The sequence below is a fragment of the Aphelocoma coerulescens genome, chromosome 22, assembly GCF_041296385.1.
Source record: "Aphelocoma coerulescens isolate FSJ_1873_10779 chromosome 22, UR_Acoe_1.0, whole genome shotgun sequence".
NCBI lineage: Eukaryota > Metazoa > Chordata > Aves > Passeriformes > Corvidae > Aphelocoma > Aphelocoma coerulescens.
The window spans coordinates 93,604-113,008 of NC_091035.1; the positions used below are offsets into that span (position 1 = coordinate 93,604).

The 19,405-nt window shown below is 62.4% G+C and overlaps 3 protein-coding genes across 6 annotated transcripts in view; all 3 read right to left on the reverse strand.

Annotated features, from left to right (window-relative positions):
- Window positions 1-109: 109 nt before the first annotated feature.
- On the reverse strand, window positions 110-2,219 carry PPIA (peptidylprolyl isomerase A). The gene is made up of 5 exons (XM_069035297.1): window positions 2,086-2,219; window positions 1,061-1,091; window positions 865-953; window positions 515-687; window positions 110-410 (listed from the first exon to the last, which is right to left on the reverse strand). Exons 1-5 carry the CDS (start codon window positions 2,152-2,154, stop codon window positions 275-277), a joined length of 498 nt encoding a protein of 165 aa, XP_068891398.1. The 5' UTR covers window positions 2,155-2,219; the 3' UTR covers window positions 110-274.
- A 675-nt stretch (window positions 2,220-2,894) lies between these two features.
- On the reverse strand, window positions 2,895-9,554 carry ZMIZ2 (zinc finger MIZ-type containing 2). 3 transcript variants are annotated; one of them, XM_069035293.1, is made up of 19 exons: window positions 9,471-9,554; window positions 8,652-8,773; window positions 8,341-8,455; window positions 8,113-8,252; window positions 7,772-7,964; window positions 7,433-7,690; window positions 7,183-7,356; window positions 7,026-7,091; window positions 6,780-6,951; window positions 6,007-6,151; window positions 5,322-5,532; window positions 5,140-5,245; window positions 4,821-4,978; window positions 4,667-4,734; window positions 4,417-4,485; window positions 4,057-4,301; window positions 3,801-3,976; window positions 3,486-3,698; window positions 2,895-3,372 (listed from the first exon to the last, which is right to left on the reverse strand). In XM_069035293.1, the coding sequence occupies exons 2-19, from the start codon at window positions 8,699-8,701 to the stop codon at window positions 3,265-3,267; spliced, it is 2,667 nt and encodes an 888-aa protein (XP_068891394.1). In that variant the 5' UTR covers window positions 8,702-8,773; window positions 9,471-9,554; the 3' UTR covers window positions 2,895-3,264. The 3 variants fall into 3 exon arrangements, with proteins under 3 accessions (XP_068891394.1, XP_068891393.1, XP_068891395.1); XM_069035292.1 differs by having other exon boundaries at window positions 8,050-8,252; XM_069035294.1 differs by lacking the exon at window positions 7,183-7,356 and having other exon boundaries at window positions 8,050-8,252.
- Window positions 9,555-10,610: 1,056 nt separating this feature from the next.
- OGDH (oxoglutarate dehydrogenase) overlaps window positions 10,611-19,405 on the reverse strand; it is a 32,320-nt gene continuing 23,525 nt past the window's right edge. For both annotated transcript variants that reach the window (XM_069035516.1, XM_069035517.1), the window contains exons 8-23: window positions 19,205-19,295; window positions 18,122-18,301; window positions 16,964-17,092; window positions 16,232-16,411; window positions 15,931-16,083; window positions 15,137-15,239; window positions 14,795-14,923; window positions 13,740-13,890; window positions 13,517-13,644; window positions 13,251-13,429; window positions 13,038-13,109; window positions 12,423-12,545; window positions 11,788-11,860; window positions 11,187-11,350; window positions 10,908-11,062; window positions 10,611-10,824 (exon numbers count right to left, since the gene is read on the reverse strand). In XM_069035516.1, the coding sequence (XP_068891617.1) occupies window positions 10,704-10,824; window positions 10,908-11,062; window positions 11,187-11,350; window positions 11,788-11,860; window positions 12,423-12,545; window positions 13,038-13,109; window positions 13,251-13,429; window positions 13,517-13,644; window positions 13,740-13,890; window positions 14,795-14,923; window positions 15,137-15,239; window positions 15,931-16,083; window positions 16,232-16,411; window positions 16,964-17,092; window positions 18,122-18,301; window positions 19,205-19,295 (2,131 nt within the window). In that variant the 3' untranslated portion in view covers window positions 10,611-10,703. The remainder of the gene's footprint in view (window positions 10,825-10,907; window positions 11,063-11,186; window positions 11,351-11,787; window positions 11,861-12,422; window positions 12,546-13,037; window positions 13,110-13,250; window positions 13,430-13,516; window positions 13,645-13,739; window positions 13,891-14,794; window positions 14,924-15,136; window positions 15,240-15,930; window positions 16,084-16,231; window positions 16,412-16,963; window positions 17,093-18,121; window positions 18,302-19,204; window positions 19,296-19,405) is intronic.

Below are 19,405 nucleotides of genomic sequence, written 5' to 3' on the forward strand. Positions count from 1 at the left end.
AACCACCCCACTGGCAGGGATCCCTCCTCAACACCTCCTTTTTCCTCCCCCACCAGCCCCAGACCCTGCCCTCCCCAGCTGAGGGACAGAAGGGAACTGCTATGGTGTATGTAGTTTAACTCGTTTTATTTAGACTCAAAGATAACTGCGGCCCAGTGGGACCGTGACCCAGTAGAAACGCAGCAGTACATCAGGAGTGGGGCGGGAGCGGGTGAGCTGCAGCGGGGTGTGGTGCCCAGGCTGCCCTGGGAATGGTCAGTGGTGAGAGAAGGGTTTACGAGAGCTGCCCGCAGTCAGTGATGGTGATCTTCTTGCTTGTTTTGCCATCTTTGGAGCCACAGCGTTCCATGGCCTCCACCACATTCATCCCCTCCTTGACGCGGCCGAAGACGACATGCTTGCCATCCAACCTGCCGGAGAAGCACCAGTCACAGCTGGTCCCCAGTGTCCCCCAACAGAGGACATCTCCCAGCTGGAGATCCCCAAGGTTCTCCTCCCATAGCCTATGACTCACCACTCGGTCTTAGCAGTGCAGATGAAGAACTGGGAGCCGTTCGTGTTGGGGCCAGCATTGGCCATCGACAGGATACCAGGGCCCGTGTGCTTCAGGATGAAGTTCTCATCAGGGAACTTCTCCCCATAGATGGATTTGCCTCCAGTGCCATTGTGACGCGTGAAGTCACCACCCTGTGAGAAGGCAGCATTTCAGGTCATAGGTGCAAGAAAACACTCTGGAACTGGATGCAGGCAAGAGGCAGAACCAACCTCCCACCCTAAATCTCCCAGCATTCAATTCCAAAACTCACATGAGTGCCAGATCGCCTCACCCACCCACCTACCCACTGCAGCAGGAGCACCACGCACCTGGCACATGAACCCAGGAATGATTCTGTGAAAGCAGGACCCCTTGTAGCCAAATCCCTTCTCACCAGTGCTCAGAGCACGGAAGTTTTCTGCAAAGGAAATAAAACCACACCATTAAAAGCTTTTATTTGTTGAGCATTCAGGGCAGTACTAGGGCTTGGTGCAGCTGCAGTGGAGCCAAAGTTGCTTTACCAACCTGCTGTCTTCGGGACCTTGTCTGCAAACAGCTGTGAAGACAAGAAAGACATTTGTCAGTCTGGGCTGGTGACTGGCCACTGCCCCCCACTCCGCGAGGCCGCCCCCAGACTGCAGGAATCCCCCCAGGCGCTGCTCGGAGCCCAAGGACCCCCCTCCAGGTGGCAGCTTCTCGGCCGTGCCAGCAGCTCTAGACCCCTCCCTGCCTTACACCGTTATCTGGAAGCTCCGAACTAACAGCTGCGGCTCACCAGCGGGGCAAAGAAGCGTTCGTTCCGCTGGCCTAGATTACATTAAACATTAATATGCCTGAAGCCTTCTTGGGCGGGGCGCGCGCGCCGCCTCCCAACGCTTCAGGAGGATTTTGGGCTGGATGCGCCACCCGAGCGAGAGCGCGGCCCCAAATCTGCAGCAGCCGCGGCGCCCGGAGCCGGCCGAGCCGTGCCAGGGATGCCCCGCGCCCCGGGCGGGGTGACAAATGCTTTGCCCTCCAGCGACAATCCCGCGGCGATCGGGTTGCCGGCACTCTCCGCCGGCATCCCCAGATCCGGGCAGCATGGCCCGGGAGTTCGACACGGCTCATCCCGATGCTCCGGGGGCCCTGCGATAAAATGGCGGCGAGGCAGCCACGGCCGCGACCCGCAGTGGGGGGAACTGCCGCGCCCCCACCGGCCCCGGGGCGGAGCGGAGGCGCGGCGGGAACACCGTGGCGGCGAGGCCAGCGGAGGCCAGCGCTAACGGGGCACCAGCGGTACCGGACCAGGTGCGGACTGACTCTCGTGGGCGATGGCGCGCGCCGGGCCGGCATCGCGCCGCCGCTCCTCGAGCTCCCCGAGCGCGACGCTGAGGGGCCGGTGGGGCCCTTTGTTCGCCCCGCCGGGCCAGGAGCGCCGCAGCCCCGCAGCCACACCAACGCGCCCCAGCCGCGCACGCGCGGCGCCTGCTGACCCCCCACCGGCCCCGCGCGCCCGGCAAGGAAATGGCAACGGCGCCCCCCACCCCTCCCCAGTCGCCTCCCGCGCCCACCTCGAAGGTGACGCGACCCAGGGGCTCGCCATTGGCGGCGATGTCGAAGAAGACGACGGGGTTTGCCATAGCGAGACACGAGCAGGGCCACAGACAATCCTCCGTGCAGCGGGCGCGGCGCAGCAGAAGGAGCGCAGCGCCCCGCCGCCCCTTATATAGGGTAGAGGAGGGCCCGCCTCCTCCGCAGCGCTGACCAACGGCCGCTGGAGAAGTGGCGGAGTGGCAGGGCAACCAACCAATCGACGGCGCCGCGTTTGAAAGAGGGGGAAGGGGGAAAAAAGCGCGGGCGGGGCGGGGGCCGCGGTCCGGCCCTGGGCAGGGCGCGGCGCGCATGCGCTGTGCGGAGAGTGAGGAGCGGCAGGATGGGGCGGGCGCAGGACCGGCAGCGGAGGGGAGGGGGTGCGGCGCTGGGCCGCCGTGCGGGCTGGTTCCCGGGGGGCGGCGGCGGGGATGCGGCGGCACCAGGGCTCGTGGGGTTTGGAACTGCCGGAGCTCCGGCCCAGCTCTGGCAGCTTACCGCCAGACGTGAGGAAACACGCGATTCCCCTCCTCCGCCGTCGGACTGCAGCACCGCCCGGCCGGCCCCGGTTAATGATTGACGCCACAGGCCCGGTTCACCGCCCGGCCGGGCCGTCGCTGCTCGGGGATGGGGCAGGATTCCCTCGCTCCTCAGGACACACCCTCCCCCCCTCTGCCCGGAGAGAGGGCTGGATCCCCCCCGCCAACCCAGGATCTCCCCTGCTTGCCCGGAGAGGGGTCGCGGGGCCAGCCCCACAGAGGGATGACAAAAGATCGGGGAACACACATGACCCTGCAGAAGGATCCTTTAATAGCCATCGGGGACATACAGGGCAACTCGGCGGGGGAGCAGTGGGAGCTGAGCTCTGCACCCCACACCAGACCCGTGCGGTACAAGGGGCAGCAGCATTTGCACATTGATAGGGGGGGCACGGGCAGCCCTGCAGTGATGCACTTGCCTTTAAATATGGGGAGTCTCAGGGGCGCAGTAGTGTTTCTACACTATGTACAGCCTTGTGCTTCTGGGAGGGCTCAGCCCCTCTGTCCCATCGCAGCCCTTTGAGAAAGCCCCCGCAGTGGGGGGTCCCAGCTCTGCAGCGGGCAGGGGCACACAGTGCTGCCCCCCAGCCCCCGGGGTGGGGGTGGGGGGGCAAGGATGGCTCAGTTATTCTCGAAGAGGGAGAGGAGGTCATCGTTGCTGCTGCTGGGGAGGTCGGGGGGCCCCAGGTAGGAGAGCAGCTCGTCAGGATTCGTCAGCTCGGGCAGGAGCTGGGGGCAGCAGTGTGTGATGATTGGCTCCCCGCAGCTTCTGCCCACCCCCCAGCAGCAGCTGGCATCCCAAGCCAGCAGCAGGACCCTTGTCCACCCCCCTGAGTACTCACGTCGAGGGTAGGCTCCGAACCATCACCCGCCGTGGCCATGCTGGATGCAGGGGGGAAGACGAGGTCAGCAGTGTGGGCCGGGGGTCCCAGGGGTTGCCGTGCCACTGCGCTCCGGGAGTGCAGCGTGGGGGCTGGCTGGCTGCCCGAGGGAGTGTTGTGCAGCCCCGTCTGCACTGCGGGGTGGGACGGCTCCATTCGTCCTGGTGGCGGAAGCTGGGGAGTGGGGGGAAAGAGCTGTGAGACCCTCCCTCCCCTGGGACCCCCAGTGAAACATGGGGGCTTTGGGGAAGCCCCTCCACCCATAGCCCAGCTGACCTGTGTGGGCAGAGGGGGCACAGGAGGCTTCTCAGGGGCCAGAAGGCCGCCTGGGATGTTGGGCTGGTAGGAGATGGAGGGGGGGCCTGGTGTGAAGTCACTCAGCGTTGAGGTGCCAGGGACGCCAGGGGCGGTGAAAGGCTCCGGGAAGCCCCCAGGTCCCAGAAAGCTGGAACCTGTGAGAGGAAATGGGGCAATTGGGGGACACACACAGAGGGATGGGGTTCAGTCCTGTCCCCCATGGGTCCCCCCGTACCCGGGGTGCTGTAGTCGGTGGCAGCCCCTGCTGGAGGTTGTGACAATGCTGGGAAGGGCACAGAGCCAGGCCCCAGGGCCGCGATCATCTCCATGATGTTGGGCAGCACCATGTGCGCAGGACTGAGTGTCCGGCACCGCTTCAGCGCTGGCCCCTCCGGCTCCTCCTTGATGTGGACATCAGGTTTGATTGGGACAGGTTTCCAGCTGCAGGTCGGGTCGATGGTGATCTCCTCATGCTCCGAACTGGGGGCAGCAGGAGGGCAGGGGAGGTGAGGTTGGGGACACTGGCTGCACAGCTCCCCAGGGGTGGCACAGGACCAAGCATGGATGGACAGACAGCTGAAGTGAAGGCACTTACTTCTGGATGTAGATCAGGATGCCCAGCATGTACTGGTCCACCTCCAGCCCCTCCAGCAGGGCCGTCTTACTGCAGGCAGGGTGAGGGCAGGGTGAGATAAAGGAACCCCCACCAGACAGGAACCTACCCCCAAGGCAAGAACTACTTCTCTCTCAGGGCAGGAAACATATCCCCCACAGGCAGTGAAACACACACCCCTGCCCTGCAGGCAGGGACACCAGGGCATGGCCCCACTGCGGTCCCCACTCACTTGCAGACAGGACACCGCCATGTCCCCCTCTCGCAGTTGAGCTGCAGGTATGACTCCAGGTCGAAGCACTGTGGGGGAGAGCAGCAGCTGAGATGGAGGGGGACAGGATATTGGGTGGGGGATACCCCCAGCACCCTGTTGTCACCATCCCTACCTGTATGTGCCGGCAGTCATGACCCCTGGCTGGAAGCTGGATCCTCCGGAAGGTGATAGGGCACTTGAGGGACACCTTGATGGCCGTCTGCTCCACACCGTCCTCACCATTGGGCCCTGGTGTCCCCGGGATGGTCCCACTGCTGAAGTTGCGCTTGACTGGAAAGGTGGGGGCAAGAGGCACCAAGGGTCAGAACCAGGACACTGGGATGGGAGTGGCACCGTGGTGGCACCTGGGCAACAGTGCACCATCACCCCCATCCTGCTTTGGCCCCCCTGCTATGGTGCATCCTCCCGACCCCCAGGACCCAGGTGCTCACTTTTGGTGATGCAGTGCTCAGCGGGGAGCAGGCGCTTCTTGATGAGCCCCTGCAGCACCGAGCGCACCGAGGGCCGATGCACCAGCTGCAGGACGAACAGGTGGGACTGCGGAGAGATGGGGGGGCTGAGCTGTGGCCCCAGCCACCACCCTCCCTCTGCTGGTACCCCCCCGGTGACTCACACAGCAGCAGGCGGTGACAGTGATCTGGATAGTGTTTCTGCCGGGCTGGCAGACATGCTTCAGGTAGAGCGGCTTGTGGGAGGTCTTGTTGTCACCACGTTCAATGGTGAGCGGCGTGGCATTGACGCTCACCTGCACGGAGGCCGGCCAGTTGGTGTTCATCTGCCGGTCCTCGTGGTGGTAGCACTTGAACTGCAGCTCCAGGTCAGGCCTGGGGGCAGGCAGGGTGTGGGCAGGGGGTGTGCCCGCACTCGAGCCACCGCACCACGTGTCACCACACCATGCTGCTCCAAGCCATGCAGAACCATGCAGTGCTAAACCACTCCATATTACACTGTCATATAGCACTGTGACAAACCCCAAAAGTACCACCACATAGCCCTGTGCCAGGCCACACGTCCCACCATGCTCTGCCATGCCGAGCCATGCCCCAAACCACCATGCTGCGCCACAACGTGCCAAACACCATGACACCACGCTGAACCATGGCAAGTACAGCTGTGCCAGGCCACACCTCGCACCGTGATGCAGGGCAGCACCATGCCAAGCTATACCAGGCCACGTAACCCCGTGGCACACAGCACCATGCAGTGCCCAGCTGTGCTGCCCAGCACAGCCCCGCATCACACCACATGGTGCCGTACAGCACTGTGTGACACTATACAAGGTGCCCCAGAGCCCCCACCTCATCATGAGGGTCTTGTAGACAGAGTCACGGAGCTGGAAGACGTGGTTGCTAACAGCCAGGTTGTGCTGCAGGCGGAAGGGCTCCAACACCACGCCGTCCCGCACCGGGAAGGTCAGTCGCAACTCCTCGCCGGGGGCCGGCCCTGGGGGGTGCCGCCATCAGGGAAACCGACACCTTCCCCCCGGGCCCCAGCCGCACCCAGGCCATGCCCCAGCCGCGCCCCGCCCACTGCACAAGGATCCACCTCGCAGGAAGCCCAATCTCCACTAAGCGGCCCTGCCCACCCCGGAAACCGCAGCCCCATGGAGGAAGCTCCTCCCGCCCAAAGTGGCCCCACCCCTGGGGGCCACCCCCCTCCCACCCCTATGGAGGAAGCCCATCCCACCGAAGATTCCTCCCGCTCGCTCTAGGAAACCACACCCTATCCCAGCCCCTCCCAATCCAGATGGTCCCACCCTAAAAGAAGCCCCCCACCAAAACCACCACTCCTGATAAAGCCCCTCTCCCTGAGGCCACACCCTTTCAACAAGCCCCTCCCAGTACTCTGTCCCCCCTCACAGGAAGCCCCACCCCCTGCCTCAATCAGCCCCCAAACCCTGGCAGTGGCCACGCCCTCTTCTCTGAAGCACACGCCTCCCCCCCCCCCCCCCATCCTCCATTTAAAGGGGCAAAGGCCACAGGCCTGCCAGAAGCGAGGCCCACCCCAGGCTGCTGGAGCATGGGGGTGATCTCTGTGAAGTGCCCCCCTCACCCGCACCACGGACACCTACCCGAAGGGGATGGGTGCAGGGGGGCAACGCTGGGCTTCATGTCTGCCAGGAAGGGTGACTTGACTTCCTGACCAGGGGACGCATAGGCGGGGATGCTGCTGCCTGGCGTCATGGGTGGTGTGGGGTTCCCGGCCAGCGGCGAGCTGGGGTACCCCGGCAGCGACCGGCCTGGCTGTAGAGGCACCATGCACCCTCAGCGTCCGGCCAGGCCAGCACAGCCCCCACCCCACCCGCTGCCAGACTCACCCCATTGATGGCTGCTTGAGTGTAGGTGCTGAAGCTGGCACTCTGCCCGTTGAACTGGTCAGCTGGCTATGGGAGGAGGAGGGTCTCCAGGGGCTGGCACCATGGGATGGCAGACACCCGGACCTCCACCCCTTGCCCACCGTTCCCCCTGTGATACCTTGTAATAGGGTCCAGCACTGCCTGAAGCGGAGAGGTACTGGCCCATGCTCTGCTGCAGCCTGTGGCCAGGGTATGAGGGGGACGGACCAGAGGACTGGGGGGCGCTGGGGGCATACTGGGCACCAGCTGCAGCGTACTGCCCGCCCTGGAGGTACTGCTGTGCTGGGTACCCCTGTGGGGCCAGGGAGTCAGCACCAGTGGGAAAGGGGGTCCCCATATACCATAGCCTTCACCAACACAGCACTCACCTCATTGGAGTATGCCCGCTTGAGGCTCTGGCGGGGCAGCTGCTGGCTCTGGGGGGGGGGGCCAGGGTAGGTGTGCTGAGGCACTCGCTGCCCGCCATAGAGGGGGCCAGTCCCGGGTGCCCGCACTGGGCTCATGCTCACGGGGGAGACACCAGAGGGGGCCACAACACCTGCCATGCCAGCCGGGCTCATGCTGTTGGGGCCACGGGGCCCGGCATGGGGCAGGAACTGGCTGCTGAAAGACTGCCCTGTGCCCATCTGCAGCAACAAAGAGAGAGAAGTCACGGCAGGGTGGGGGCAGCTGTCAGCTCCCCAGTTCTGCCACAGCCAGGTTCTTACCGCGCTGTACTGGCTCAGCTCCTGGCTCTGTTTCTCCTGCAGTGCTGCCACCGTTGCCGTGGCTGTGGCCGTGGCTGTGGCAGCAGCCGCGGCCACGGCAGCAGCAGCTGCTGCCTGGGTGAAGTCAGCAGTGGCCCGGCTGGCGTGCGAGGGGAGCCCCATCCCTCCAGGGCCACTTGGGCCACCGTTGTAGCTGGAGAACAGAGAACCAGGAAGGGACATGCAGTGGCCCTGCAGCAGGGAACATGCCAGGCCATGAGGGACAGGGCTGGCCTTACCTGGCAGCGAGGCCCGGCCCACTGGGGTAGGTGTTGCGGCCATAGACACTTGGCTGCACATACCCCTTCCCTGGCGCCCCCTCGGCGAAAGGCTGCTGTGGCAGGAACGGTGGTGAGCTCATGCCTGAGCTGGTGCCTGCCATGCCAGGCAGCAGTGGGGTGCTGGAACTGCTTCCCCCAGGGCCCATGGGGCTGCCAAAAACCTGGGGGGTGCAGTGGGAGGCAGCGGGTCAGGCACGGGCAGTGGCATCCAGGTGCAGGGGGTCCCTGGGGCAGGGGTGCTGCTGGTACCTGGCTCTGGGAGGGGTTGCTGACACCCCAGACAGTGGTTACCACGGAGAGGGATCCCGGCGGCTGATTGGTGCTTGGTTGCCAAGGAACAGCCTCGTATGCAAATGAACCATCACTAGAAAGAAAAACAAATTAATGAAGATGAAGGACAGAGGGATGGAGAGAGAGAGGGGACTGGGGGATGGAGGGATTGAGGAAACGGAGAGATGAAGAATGGAAGGGATGGAGGGACGGACGGGGATGGATGGACGGATGGATGGATGGGGCAATGGATGCATGGGTGGATGGAGGGACGCTGCCCCGACGCCCACCCGTGGGGCGCAGGCGGCAGCGAGGGTTTCATGGGGTTCATGGAGCTCATCAGCGGGTGTGGGCTGGGTCTTCCAAGGCCGCGGCGAGCACTGCGGGACGGCGGCACCGTCTGTCACTGGGGCTGCGGGAAGCAGTGGAGCGGCCGGTGAGGGGCGGCCGCCCCCGGAGAGGCCGGGGCGTGGGGGGGGGGACGACAGCCCGTAGGCTTCGCGACCCCCCCCAGCCTCCGCGGCCGGGACTTGGCGTCCGGCCCGCGGCTGGCACGGGGCGCCGGACAGCACGCGCCGCCCCCGCTCCGGGCCGCCCCCCCGCGCCGGCCACCGCGGCGTCAGACACCCCCCCGGGGCGGCGGGGGCTTCCCCCGCGCCTGCGGGCGGGAGCAACCACGGGGACTTCCCGGGGAAGGGACGCGGCCCCCCGCCCGGCATTGCACCCCGCTGCCCGGGGTATTTCCAGCCGGGCCCGGCAGCGGGGACCCGCAGGGTCGCCGGCGCTTTCGGTTCCTCCCGGCGTCGCGGGAGGGCGGCGGAGACGGGGTCGCCGCGAGGAAAGACACGGAGCGCGGGGAACACCCGCGGCTCCCGGCTCCCGCCACCACGGAGCCACCGGCCCCCGGCGCCCCTCGCCGGCGGTGACAGCCCCCTCCGCTCCTTTCCCGGCGGCACCGCAGGGACAGGCCCCGGGGCCGGCCCCCCCCCCCCATTGCCATAGCAACCGCCCCCACCGCCCCCGGCACGGCGGGGGGTGGCCCGCGGGGGCACCGCCAGCCCCGCCCGTCCTCCCCCCCCCGTCCCCCCGCCCGGCGCTCCCGCTCTCACCGCGGCGGCGGCCCAAGATGGCCCTGGCGGCGCGGGGCGCGCGCGGCTGCGCGGAGGCTGCGCGGGATCTTCAGCCGCGCGCGGCCGCAGCTCCGCGGGGGGCGGGGCCGGGGGCGAGGCCGGGCCGCCGCCGTGCACAATGGGGCCGCGCGCTCATCAGTATGCAGGCCCCGCCCCCGGCCCGCCAGGCGCGGGTAGCCGAGCGCCGAAGAAGGGTCTGGGCGGCGGCGGGGAGCGCGGGTGAGGGCAGCAGAGGAGTGCGGGTGCCCGTGTGCGGGGCGCCGGGGGCAACGCGCGTGTGGCAGCACGACGGGCGCTGCTATCGCAGCGGCGGGACCGCGAGACGCGCGTGCACGTGGCACCGTGCACGTGTGTGCGCGTGTGAACGGGTTGCGCGCAGGGACGCGGACCCACGCGCGCCGCACGGATAGTGCGGTGACACGATGTGCGACCCGGTGTGTGACAGCACAGCCACGGGTACGCGCGGGGTTGTGGCACGCGTACCGTACCCCCGACCTTCCTCCTGCAGCTGAAGGACCTGCGTCGCACCGAAAGGCCGTGGTGGGTTCTGGGGATACCGACAGCGAGTCCCAGCTGGCGCTGCCGCCGTCGCCCCCACCCCCCAAGGACCTCCCACGGGAGGACGCGGTGGGCTCTGCAGACGCCAACATTGAGCCCCATCCGGGGGATCACATCCCTCGACTCCCACCCAGGGTCTCCCACGAGAGGACATGCCACCCAGCACCAGCACTGACCCTGCGGGGGCTCAGAGCTGGGGGATAGTGCAGACTCAGAGGGGAAGAAGGTGCTCCCCCAGGACAGGTAAAACTGAGAAGGGCACAGCACTCTCACACCTATCTGGGCCCTCAGGGCATGCAGACGCCCTATCTCCCTCCTCCAAGAGAGGCAGGCAGTGGCTGTGCAGGGGCAAGTCCAAGACTGGGAGGAGCTGGGAGGAACCTGACTCATTGCCCTGGACACCCCCATAGAAGAGTCTTGGGGACCAGTCCATCCAGGGGTCTGGGGAGCCATGGGTCTCACCCACCAAGGCAGCAGGCAGGCCCCAGCCCCTCTTGCTCCCAGGGTGGCTGCACCAGCGCCGCCCTGATACGAGGCAGACAAGGACTCCAGGCACCAGTGTGGGGTTGACAAGGTCTGTAGTTGAGGGGGGAAGGCGAGTGAAGGACAGAGACGGACAGACAGATGGAGGAGCATGCTGCGCCTCGTCAGCGCTCAGGCCAGGTCCTTGAAGGCATCGAGGTTGAAGGCCATGTCGAGGAGCCGCTGCAGCTCTGTCAGGTGAGTTTTCTTATTGCCGGTGGCAGGGGCAGCTGCTGGCTCCCGCCCTGCATACCTGCCGGGGAGAAGGTGGGCTGTGAGAAGGGTCTGTATCGACGAACTCCCTCCCAGCCTCACAGCCATCCCCTGCATCCTTACCAGACAGGCTTGGCACGGTTGATGGTGGTGCGGAGCCGGGGTTTGACATAGTCATAGTAGCCCTGGTTCTTGTGCTCCTCCTGGCACCACACCAGCTCAGCAGCTGGGTATTTCTGGGCTTCCCGCTGGAGGAGGTCGAAGGGGAATGGGGAGAGCTGCGGGGGACACAGAGTGCTGTCACAGGGTATATGGGGCAGCATCACAGGGGACACAGGGCAGCGTCTCAGGGGCTGCAGAACCCCCAGCCCACAGGCATGGCAGTGGCAGGACCCTGCTCACCTGCTCCACCCTGGTGATGGCCACATCGGCCTCCATCTGCCGGGCCTTGCGTTCACGGGTCAGGTCATAGTACACCTTGCCAGTGCAGAACAGCACCCGCTTCACCTGCTCAGGGTTCTGGGCTGCAGGGCCACTGTCAGGGATGACACGGAGGAAGTGGGTGCCTGCCAAGGAAGAGAACGGCACCCTGAGCCACAGCAGTTTACAGCACTGTGCCAGCAGCCACTGCACCCACATCCCATGCCAGCCCCTTCCGGGACCCCCAGACGCATTGTCAGGCCTCTGAGGCTGAGTCAGCTGACCTGGGTACAGGTGCAACTCCCACTACAAACCATCACATGCCACTTGGGGCTGCCAAATCCCAGCAGCAAGTGGCTGCCAATGGAGGAAGCTCCACTGAGCCACGTTTCCCGAGGGTGCCAGGCTCGGCCCTGATGATGGGGGGCTCCCATGTGCCAAGGAGATGGCCCTGGCCTCACTCGGCCACTCTCCAGCATGGGGAGGCTTATGCCAGGCGGACTTTACCCAAGGCCACAGGCTCCTGCCCTTCACCCTGCAAAGCGGTGTGGGGGGAACACAGGCAGCTCTGTGCTACTTGTACCTGGCAGCATGTCGTCGAAGCTGGAGCGGGCTTCAGGGTGGCGCAACAGCGACTTTGGAGTGAAGATTATCAGCTGGAGTGGGGGATAAGAGGCAGAGCAAGGTGGTCAGCCCTGCCAGAAACACCACCCCTGCAAACCACTGCTGGAGCAGCCACCTGCCTGCCCCCCCACCCCCCAGTCCTGCCTGGGCAAGGGAGCAGCTGCCAGAGATTTGCTTCTCACTCAGCTGCGGTACTCTGCCAGATTGGGCACCCATTCCTGACAGCACCAACCCTCCCAGTCAGGGTGTCCCCTGGGGAAGAGGCGGAGGGGCTACCAGGGACCTGCCTGTCCCATGGCTGTAGCTGACTGGAAGTGGCTGAATTAGGTTATGTATCAGTGTCTGTTGGCTCCAACAGCCCTGACCTCCCCACCGAGTTTGGGAAGGGATCACAGCCCCTGCAGCCCACATGAGCCAGCAGCTGCACATCGAGTGCCAAGCCAGTCCTGAGCACCATGAGGTCCTTGGCCAGGCAGAGGCCTACTGCCTGTGTTTGAGGTGCACGAACAAGCAGCCCCCAGCCCCATCCCAGTCTGCCAGGGACACAGCGCCCTGCCTGGGCACCAAGCTGGGCACGGAGCTGCTGGTACTGACCGGTTTGCGGAAAGGCAGGAGGATCTGGCGCCGGAGGACATGGAAGAAGTTGGCTGGAGTGGAGCAGTTCACGACAATCCAGTTGCACTCATAGAGCTGACGCACATCGAAGTCATCCAGCTTCTGTCTCGGCCAGCACAGATTCCGTGAGGGGATTTCACGGAACACATGGTACCTCTTGGCCTCGTGGCTCCAGCAGCAGGGAAAGGAGTGGTCCCCAGCCCTCCCTCCCTCCCTCCCTCCCTTTCCTTCCTTCCTCCTTCCCTTCCCTCCCTCTCCAGAGCACACAGAGACTCAGAGAGACCTGGGAGAGGCTCCAGGGCTGTGCCCTCCACCTTGGTCTGGCCATGGGGGTGGCCAGCAATGCCCTCCCATGCCACTTTCAGGGCCACCTCAGACTATTCCACAGCCCCAGGTTTGGTGGAGGTGCAGCCGGGGCACCAGAGGCAGGCCCTTTCCCCGAACCCTCCTGGCACGTGAGCCCAAGGCATCCCATGCCTCCTGCCATCGGCTCCCACTGTGCTAAGCCCACACGGGTGTTGCTGCCCTCCACCCAGCCCAATCCAGGGCACAGGAGGGCCAGGCTGAGCACCACAAACAGGGGCCACCACTCACAGGGAAGACATCGGGATCATCATTGCACATCTGCAGGAATCGCTCTGGGCGGGCAGAGGAGTGCTCGGGACCCTACAAGGACCAAGCAGGGGGATGGTCATTGCGGGCCAAGTCAGGCATGAGAACCCGACGTCAGGCACTGCCATGTCATGAGCACTGCCATGCCACTGCTGTCCAGGGCTCTGCCTCCAGGGTGAGCAGGGGAGTCCTTACCATGCCCTCCATGCCATGGGGAAGCAGCAGCACAATGCCATTCTGCCTGACCCACTTGGCCTGCCCGGGACAGATGAACTGGTCGATGATGCACTGAGCAGTGTTGTGGAAATCCCCAAACTGGGCTTCCCAAAGCACCAGGGCGTTGGGACTGGCCATGGCAAAGCCCAGCTCAAATCCTGAGAAATGGAAGAGCAGTGAGAGGGTTGGGTTACCCTTCCAGAGCAGCCTGACCCTGGGCAGTGAGCACAGACCCACTCACTCACCCAAGACACCGTACTCTGACAGGGAGCTGTTGCAGACAGTGTACGGAGCCTGGTTGGGCCAGAGGTGGTTCATGGGGATACAGGTCCTCTTGTCCACGTTCTGATCATGCAGGACATGGTGGCGATGGCTGGAGAAGGGAGAAGAGTTACTTCGTCATTAGCCTGTGGATCCCTTCCAGAAGGACTGGAATTGCCTTTAAAGCCTCCAAAAGCAGGGCTTTACCTAAATGTCCCCCTCTCAACGTCCTGGCCACTCAGGCGGATGTGGATGCCCTCTTTGAGCAGGGAGCCAAATGCCATGTACTCTGCCAGGGCCCAGTCGACCGTCCGGTTCTTCACCATCTCCCCACGGGTTTTCAGAATACGGCTCAAACCTGCTGGGACAGGAGCCATTTCATAGCCAGCATGGGACAGAGCTCCAGTGACACCAGGTTTGTTCCACAACCAGCCCACGGACTGACAGACTGCAAGTGGCATGGGCAGAAGAATGGATTCACCTCTGCTGGAGGGATGAACCACAGATGAGGAATAAGGACTGCAGGGAAAGATCAGCTCCAAAGAAGAGCTTCCCTTACCCACACCTCTCTCGTGAACAAGTTCTCATAGACTCAGGAGTCTGGGTGAGAAGGAACCCTAAAGATCATCCAGCCCAACCCCTGCCACAGGGGTTTCTTCCACTAGAAGGGACATCTTCCACTAGACCAGGTTGCTCCAAGCCCTGTCCAACCTGGCCTTGAACACTTCCAGCCACAACTTCTCCGGGAAACCTGTGCCAGGGCCTCACCACTCTCACGGGGAAGAATTCCTTCCCAGTATCCCATCTAACGCTGCCCTCTGCCAGTGGGAAGCCATTCTCCCTTGTCCTGTCACTCCATGCCCTGGTGCAAAGTGCCTCTCCACCTCTCTGGAAGCTCCTTTCGGCACTGGAAGGGTCTCTCAGGTCTCCCTGGAGCCTTCTTTCCTCCCGGCTAGACACTGTCAGCTCTCTTGGAGTTCCCGCAGAGGGACTCCAGCACTGGTATCATTCTCAAGGTATCCCTCTGGACCTGCTCTAACAGGTCCAGGTTTTGCTTGTTCTGGGGTCCCCAGAGCTGGACATGTGGTCCAGGCAGGGTCTCAGGAGTGCAGCGTAGAGGGGAAGGATCCCCACCCTTGACCTGCTGCCCACACATATTGAAGCAACCCAATACGTTCCTTCCTTCCAAGCCACATCCCAGCCCTATCTCACATCTCTCCGAAACAAATGCCCCGTCTGGTACAGCTTCCACAAGCTCCTACCTCCATGGATAGTGAAATCCTCCACTGGCACTGAGCTGGCCACTTGACCAATGTGTGTCAGGTCCTCTTCATTGAGGCCAGTGGAAGGGCAGGTCATGCTCCGGGGCTGTCCATCCAAAGTGAAGAAACCTGTCAGAGGAGAGACATCATGGTGCAGGAGATGTGTCAGATCCATGGGAAGACCTCAGGTCATGGACACCCTTCAAGCAAAGGTGGGGACACCAGGAATGGGGAGAGCACCACCAACCTCCCCTCTGGGGTGGTTTACTAGAAAATCTCTGCCATGGCTCTAGAGAGGTCAGGTGCTTTGCTATGGCCTCCAAATCGCTGCTAGTGCCTTACCCGGCCAAGGTGAGTCCAGCCAATGCTTGATGTGCAGTATTTTCTCATCCTTGGATCTGGCATGAGCCTCCTCACAAATCTTATCGTACTTGGCAATTTCCTCCTGAAAGGCAGAACCAGGAGGCAGAAAAACATTAACGGGGGATTTCCAAACAAGGGCGTTGAGCCTGAGGACCTCGGTGTAAGCTTGCAAGGGTGCTGGAGGGCAGAGATGGTCCCCACAGCAGGGGAGTCCCAGAGCTGTGCAGTTCAGCTTCAGAGAGCACAGCCACAGCTGGGACCCCTGTACCCCAAGGGACAGCTCTGCTACACTCAGAGCTGACATCTTGTTTTCAACCCTACTGATGCTGAAAGGTGGTGCCAGGGCAAGCAGGGCTGGCGGAGCGTCTGCGTCGCAAGCTGCACGAGCAGCAGAACCGGGACAGGATCTGCCCCAGATATCCGTGGCCACAGGAATCCTGAACGCTGGGACGTGCCTGTGCTGCAGTGGCCCAGAGCCACATGGCCTGTTCCACAGTGATCACAGGCAATCCTTGAACTAAATGTTCCTGCACTTTTCAGAGCTGGCACAGTTCAAGGGTGAGCCTTGGCTCTGAACTCCATCACTGCCAGGTCTGCAGCGCTCGCCCAGCCCCAGCACAGCTCTGCCACCTTTAGGTTACAAAGCACAAGCGCATGTTTCCTGTGGGCCCAGGTGGGCCCTTCACATGGCTCACACCCAGGTCTGAACCACCTAAGTAGTTTCCCGTGGAGATGCCACCTGCAGCTTTCCTTTCAGGCCCCACAGATGGTACCTCGTACTCCGGCTGATTTACCACCCCCTGGGAAATCAGCAGCTCTGCGTATTTTTGCAACACTGGCTTCTGTTTCCGGATCTGTTTGTACATCAGGGGTTGCGTGAACATGGGCTCATCCATCTCATTGTGCCCATTGCGCCTGTAACAAACCTGCCAGGAAAAGAAAGAGCCTTTGAATACAGCTGCCTGTGACCAAAAGCACTCGGGAGCTACCTGGATCATATGAGGGAGGGTCCCAAACAGCCCAGGAGGGACTCGAGCACACCCCAGCTTCAGGGACTTGTGCCACATTCCTTACCAAATCCACCACCACGTCCTTGTGGAAGGTGCTTCGCCATTCTGCTGCCACATTGCACACATAGACAACGGCTTCAGGGTCGTCTGCATTGACATGGAAGATCGGCGCATTGACCACACGGGCTACGTCGGTCGGGTACGGGGAGGAGCGGGCCATCCGCGGGTCTGTTGTGAAGCCAATCTGTAGCAGGTGAGGGGAAACAGGATGAGCACAGTGTTACCAACTGGATTTGGGACACGGCTTTGTTAAGCAGCTCCTTCTTTGGACACTGATGTCATGGCTGGCTTGGCGTGATGCAGCTGCGCTTTGCTGGCCCAGGAAACTGTCCACACAGCTCCAAGGGCAGCTCAGCTGCTGCAGCTGGGCTGTGGATGCACAACCTGCCTGTCTCCTGTGTCTGGACACAGTGGCACATCCTGGTACCTGTTGCACCTGTGGGGACAGGCTGGTACCAGCAAAATGCCTTCAGTTTCCGTGGTGGCAGACAGGATCAGCCCTGTCAGACCTCGCACACTGAGCATTAGGTTCTATCACCTCTGCGCCAGACTGGGCTCAAAAGCTGCTGCCATTGAGCAGCTGGGTGAGAAGTACCCTCTGCTGACCGCAGGTTAGGGCTCCTGCCGGGACCACTGGCAGGAAAACAGCTGCTGCTGGTTCCAGCTACTCCCTGGCCCAGAGCCTGCAGAGACAGCTGTGCCAGAAGCCCAAAGGCAAAGGGGATTTGCTCCTCACCTGGTTGTTGACCACAACATGGACAGTGCCGTGGGTGGTGTAGGAGGGAAGGTCGCTCAGGTGAAATGTCTCATATACAATGCCCTGCCCTGCAAATGCAGCATCTCCATGCAGGAGGATGGACATCACCTGGGAGAGAGGAAGCCACGGCAGTCATCAGGGACAGCGAGCAGGACACCAACCAGGAAGGGGCCCAGCTCTCCTCCCCATGAGCTTTCAGCATCCTGGAAAGGACATAGAGCAGCTCATCAACACATCCAATTCTTTCCCAGGGGACGGGAATGGAGTCACCCATGGCTGACACACCCCTGGGCAGAGGCTGTGGACACCAGCCCCACCCCAGCAAGGGCAGTGCCCTTGGGGCACCCTGAGAAGACAGCAAAACAACACCTGGTATGTCCCAGCTGGGCAGCAAGTCCCATTCCCAGATACATACATTGCAAAGCAAAGCTTTTTTCTCACTGGGGGAAGAAGAGAAGAAAGCCCTGTTCCCTCACACTTTCAGCCCAGAAGCCCCATGGGCAGGAGCAGGCCCAGGAGCTTCAGAGCCACTGACGTTATTTTGTCACCATCCCAGGGCTGGCTGAGGACACCGCCTGCCAGGCGAGGACAAGATCTGTCTATTTACATCCAGCCCTTGGGGTGTAGGAGGGAGGGAAGCACTTTGGATCTCACTCTTCCACTTCTTGGGGTTGGAGACAGGTCTGCAATGAATCACACAGCAAACAGCTCCCCACAGTCCCTTCCCACTGGGATGTGGAGAGCTGCCTCCTGTTGCCAGCTCCAGCTTTCCCAGTCCCAGGAATGGTTATCTCTAGTCACATTGAGATCCTGCTGCCAAGCCCTCCAAGGTGTGGTGCTTGGATTGCCTTGGAGTGCCCCTCATGTCCCTGTCTTCCAATAAGGGGTTGTGCATTTGCTGTGCACACAGCCCAGCTTAAGTCAGTTCAGAGATGAAGAAAGCAGCAATGGGAGCCTAGGGTGGGCAAGCCCCTCCCAAAGTTATCTCCAAAGACAGAGGAGAAGGATGGGGAAGCAAAGTCAGGGAGACAGCAGAGGAAGGGGCACATCAGACAAAAAGCAGACAAGTTACTTCACTTTTCCACCAGCCTGTCTCCATCAAAATCCATTCCCTACACGTATCTGAGCAGCACTCACCTTCTTCCCCTCCGTGTCCCCACAGTAAAATTGCTCTGCCTTAGTCTTGCCTTGAACAACAGGATCAGCTGCTTCCAAGTGAGACGGATTTGCCACCAAGGAAAGGGTGATGTTCCTGTCAGTGACACGGTTAATCCGCCGGTGGTACATTCCCAGGTGGTACTTCACATCACCGGAGCCCTGGTGGAGGGGAGAAGAGAGTCACCCCCAGGAGCACGAGTGGCTTTTGGGATGTGCAAGGAGACAGAGGAGTGCTGACCCCAAGGCTGGAAGAGGGGGGCATTTTTTGGAGGTATTGTCACAACACAGCAGGCACTCACTGCAGGAGCTGAACTGGCACCCAGGAAAGCCTGTTCCAGGTGCCAAACCACCACCAACTTACATGCATCCAGCCCATCTAAATACAGCTGAAGGTGCGGGGAATGAAGCAAGTGTGGTGGGTTCAGCAAAGACCCTGAATAACAGGTAACACTTGCCTGAGCTCTACCCACACTGTGGCAGCACGACCATCCATGGCACCATTCCCAGTACGCTGCCAGGTACCCCATCAGGGCACCTCGAGGCCACAGGCCGCTGCTTTCTCACCTTGAAATCCCACTGAAGGTCATGACAGGATCAAGCCAGCCCAGCCCAGCTTCCCAAAATCCAAATCATCCCAGCTTATGATGCTGAAGCTTTGGAGCATGAGTTTATTGCAGCAACAGAGCTTTTGGAGTTGCTTTAGAACCCCAGATGGGGACCAGGGGCACAAATTAACTTCTGCTCCTGGCCACCTTCCGCTCCTCTCAGCATCCACCCCAAGGCTGCTTCATGCCCTGGAGAGCTGCCAACAGCCCAGCCTGTGCTGGAGACACCAGCAGCAGCCAGGGCACATGTCACCCCCAGGACGGGCAAGGACAGACCGACCGGCACTGGCACCTCTACAAAGACTCCCATCACCCAGGTGTGCTTGCAATGTGGAAATCCTTGGAACACCAGTACCGCTGAGTGACACCAGAAGCAGTGGCACAATCCAGTCACAGCCCTTGGGCACTGCTCAGGGACAGGCAGCAGGAACCCGCTGCAGGCAGGGGAGAAGCTCACCTCATCAGCAGCCTCCAGCTTGGAGTCGAACTGGCAGAAGATCTGCTCCAGCTCTTTCCTGATCACGTTGGCAAGAACATTCAGGCGTCCCCTGCAAAAGAAAGACTGCTGCTGATGGCCATTGAGTGCTGACAGTGATCTACAACCCCCACTGCGATGGCCCACAACTCCTGCAATGGCTGTGGGGTGAGCCAGAGATGG

Coding starts and splice junctions, on each gene's coding strand:
- PPIA (XM_069035297.1), bottom strand. CDS start 2,154: ATGGCAAACCCCGTCGTCTTCTTCGACATCGCCGCCAATGGCGAGCCC. Junction 688..864: donor TTCCTGGGTTCATGTGCCAG/GTGCGTGGTGCT, acceptor GCCTTCTCACAG/GGTGGTGACTTCACGCGTCA. Junction 411..514: donor TGCACTGCTAAGACCGAGTG/GTGAGTCATAGG, acceptor CTTCTCCGGCAG/GTTGGATGGCAAGCATGTCG.
- ZMIZ2 (XM_069035292.1), bottom strand. CDS start 8,701: ATGAGCTCCATGAACCCCATGAAACCCTCGCTGCCGCCTGCGCCCCAC. Junction 8,253..8,340: donor GCAACCCCTCCCAGAGCCAG/GTACCAGCAGCA, acceptor TGCACCCCCCAG/GTTTTTGGCAGCCCCATGGG. Junction 3,699..3,800: donor TGCCCCCTCTGCCCACACAG/GTCAGCTGGGCT, acceptor CCCACTCCCCAG/CTTCCGCCACCAGGACGAAT.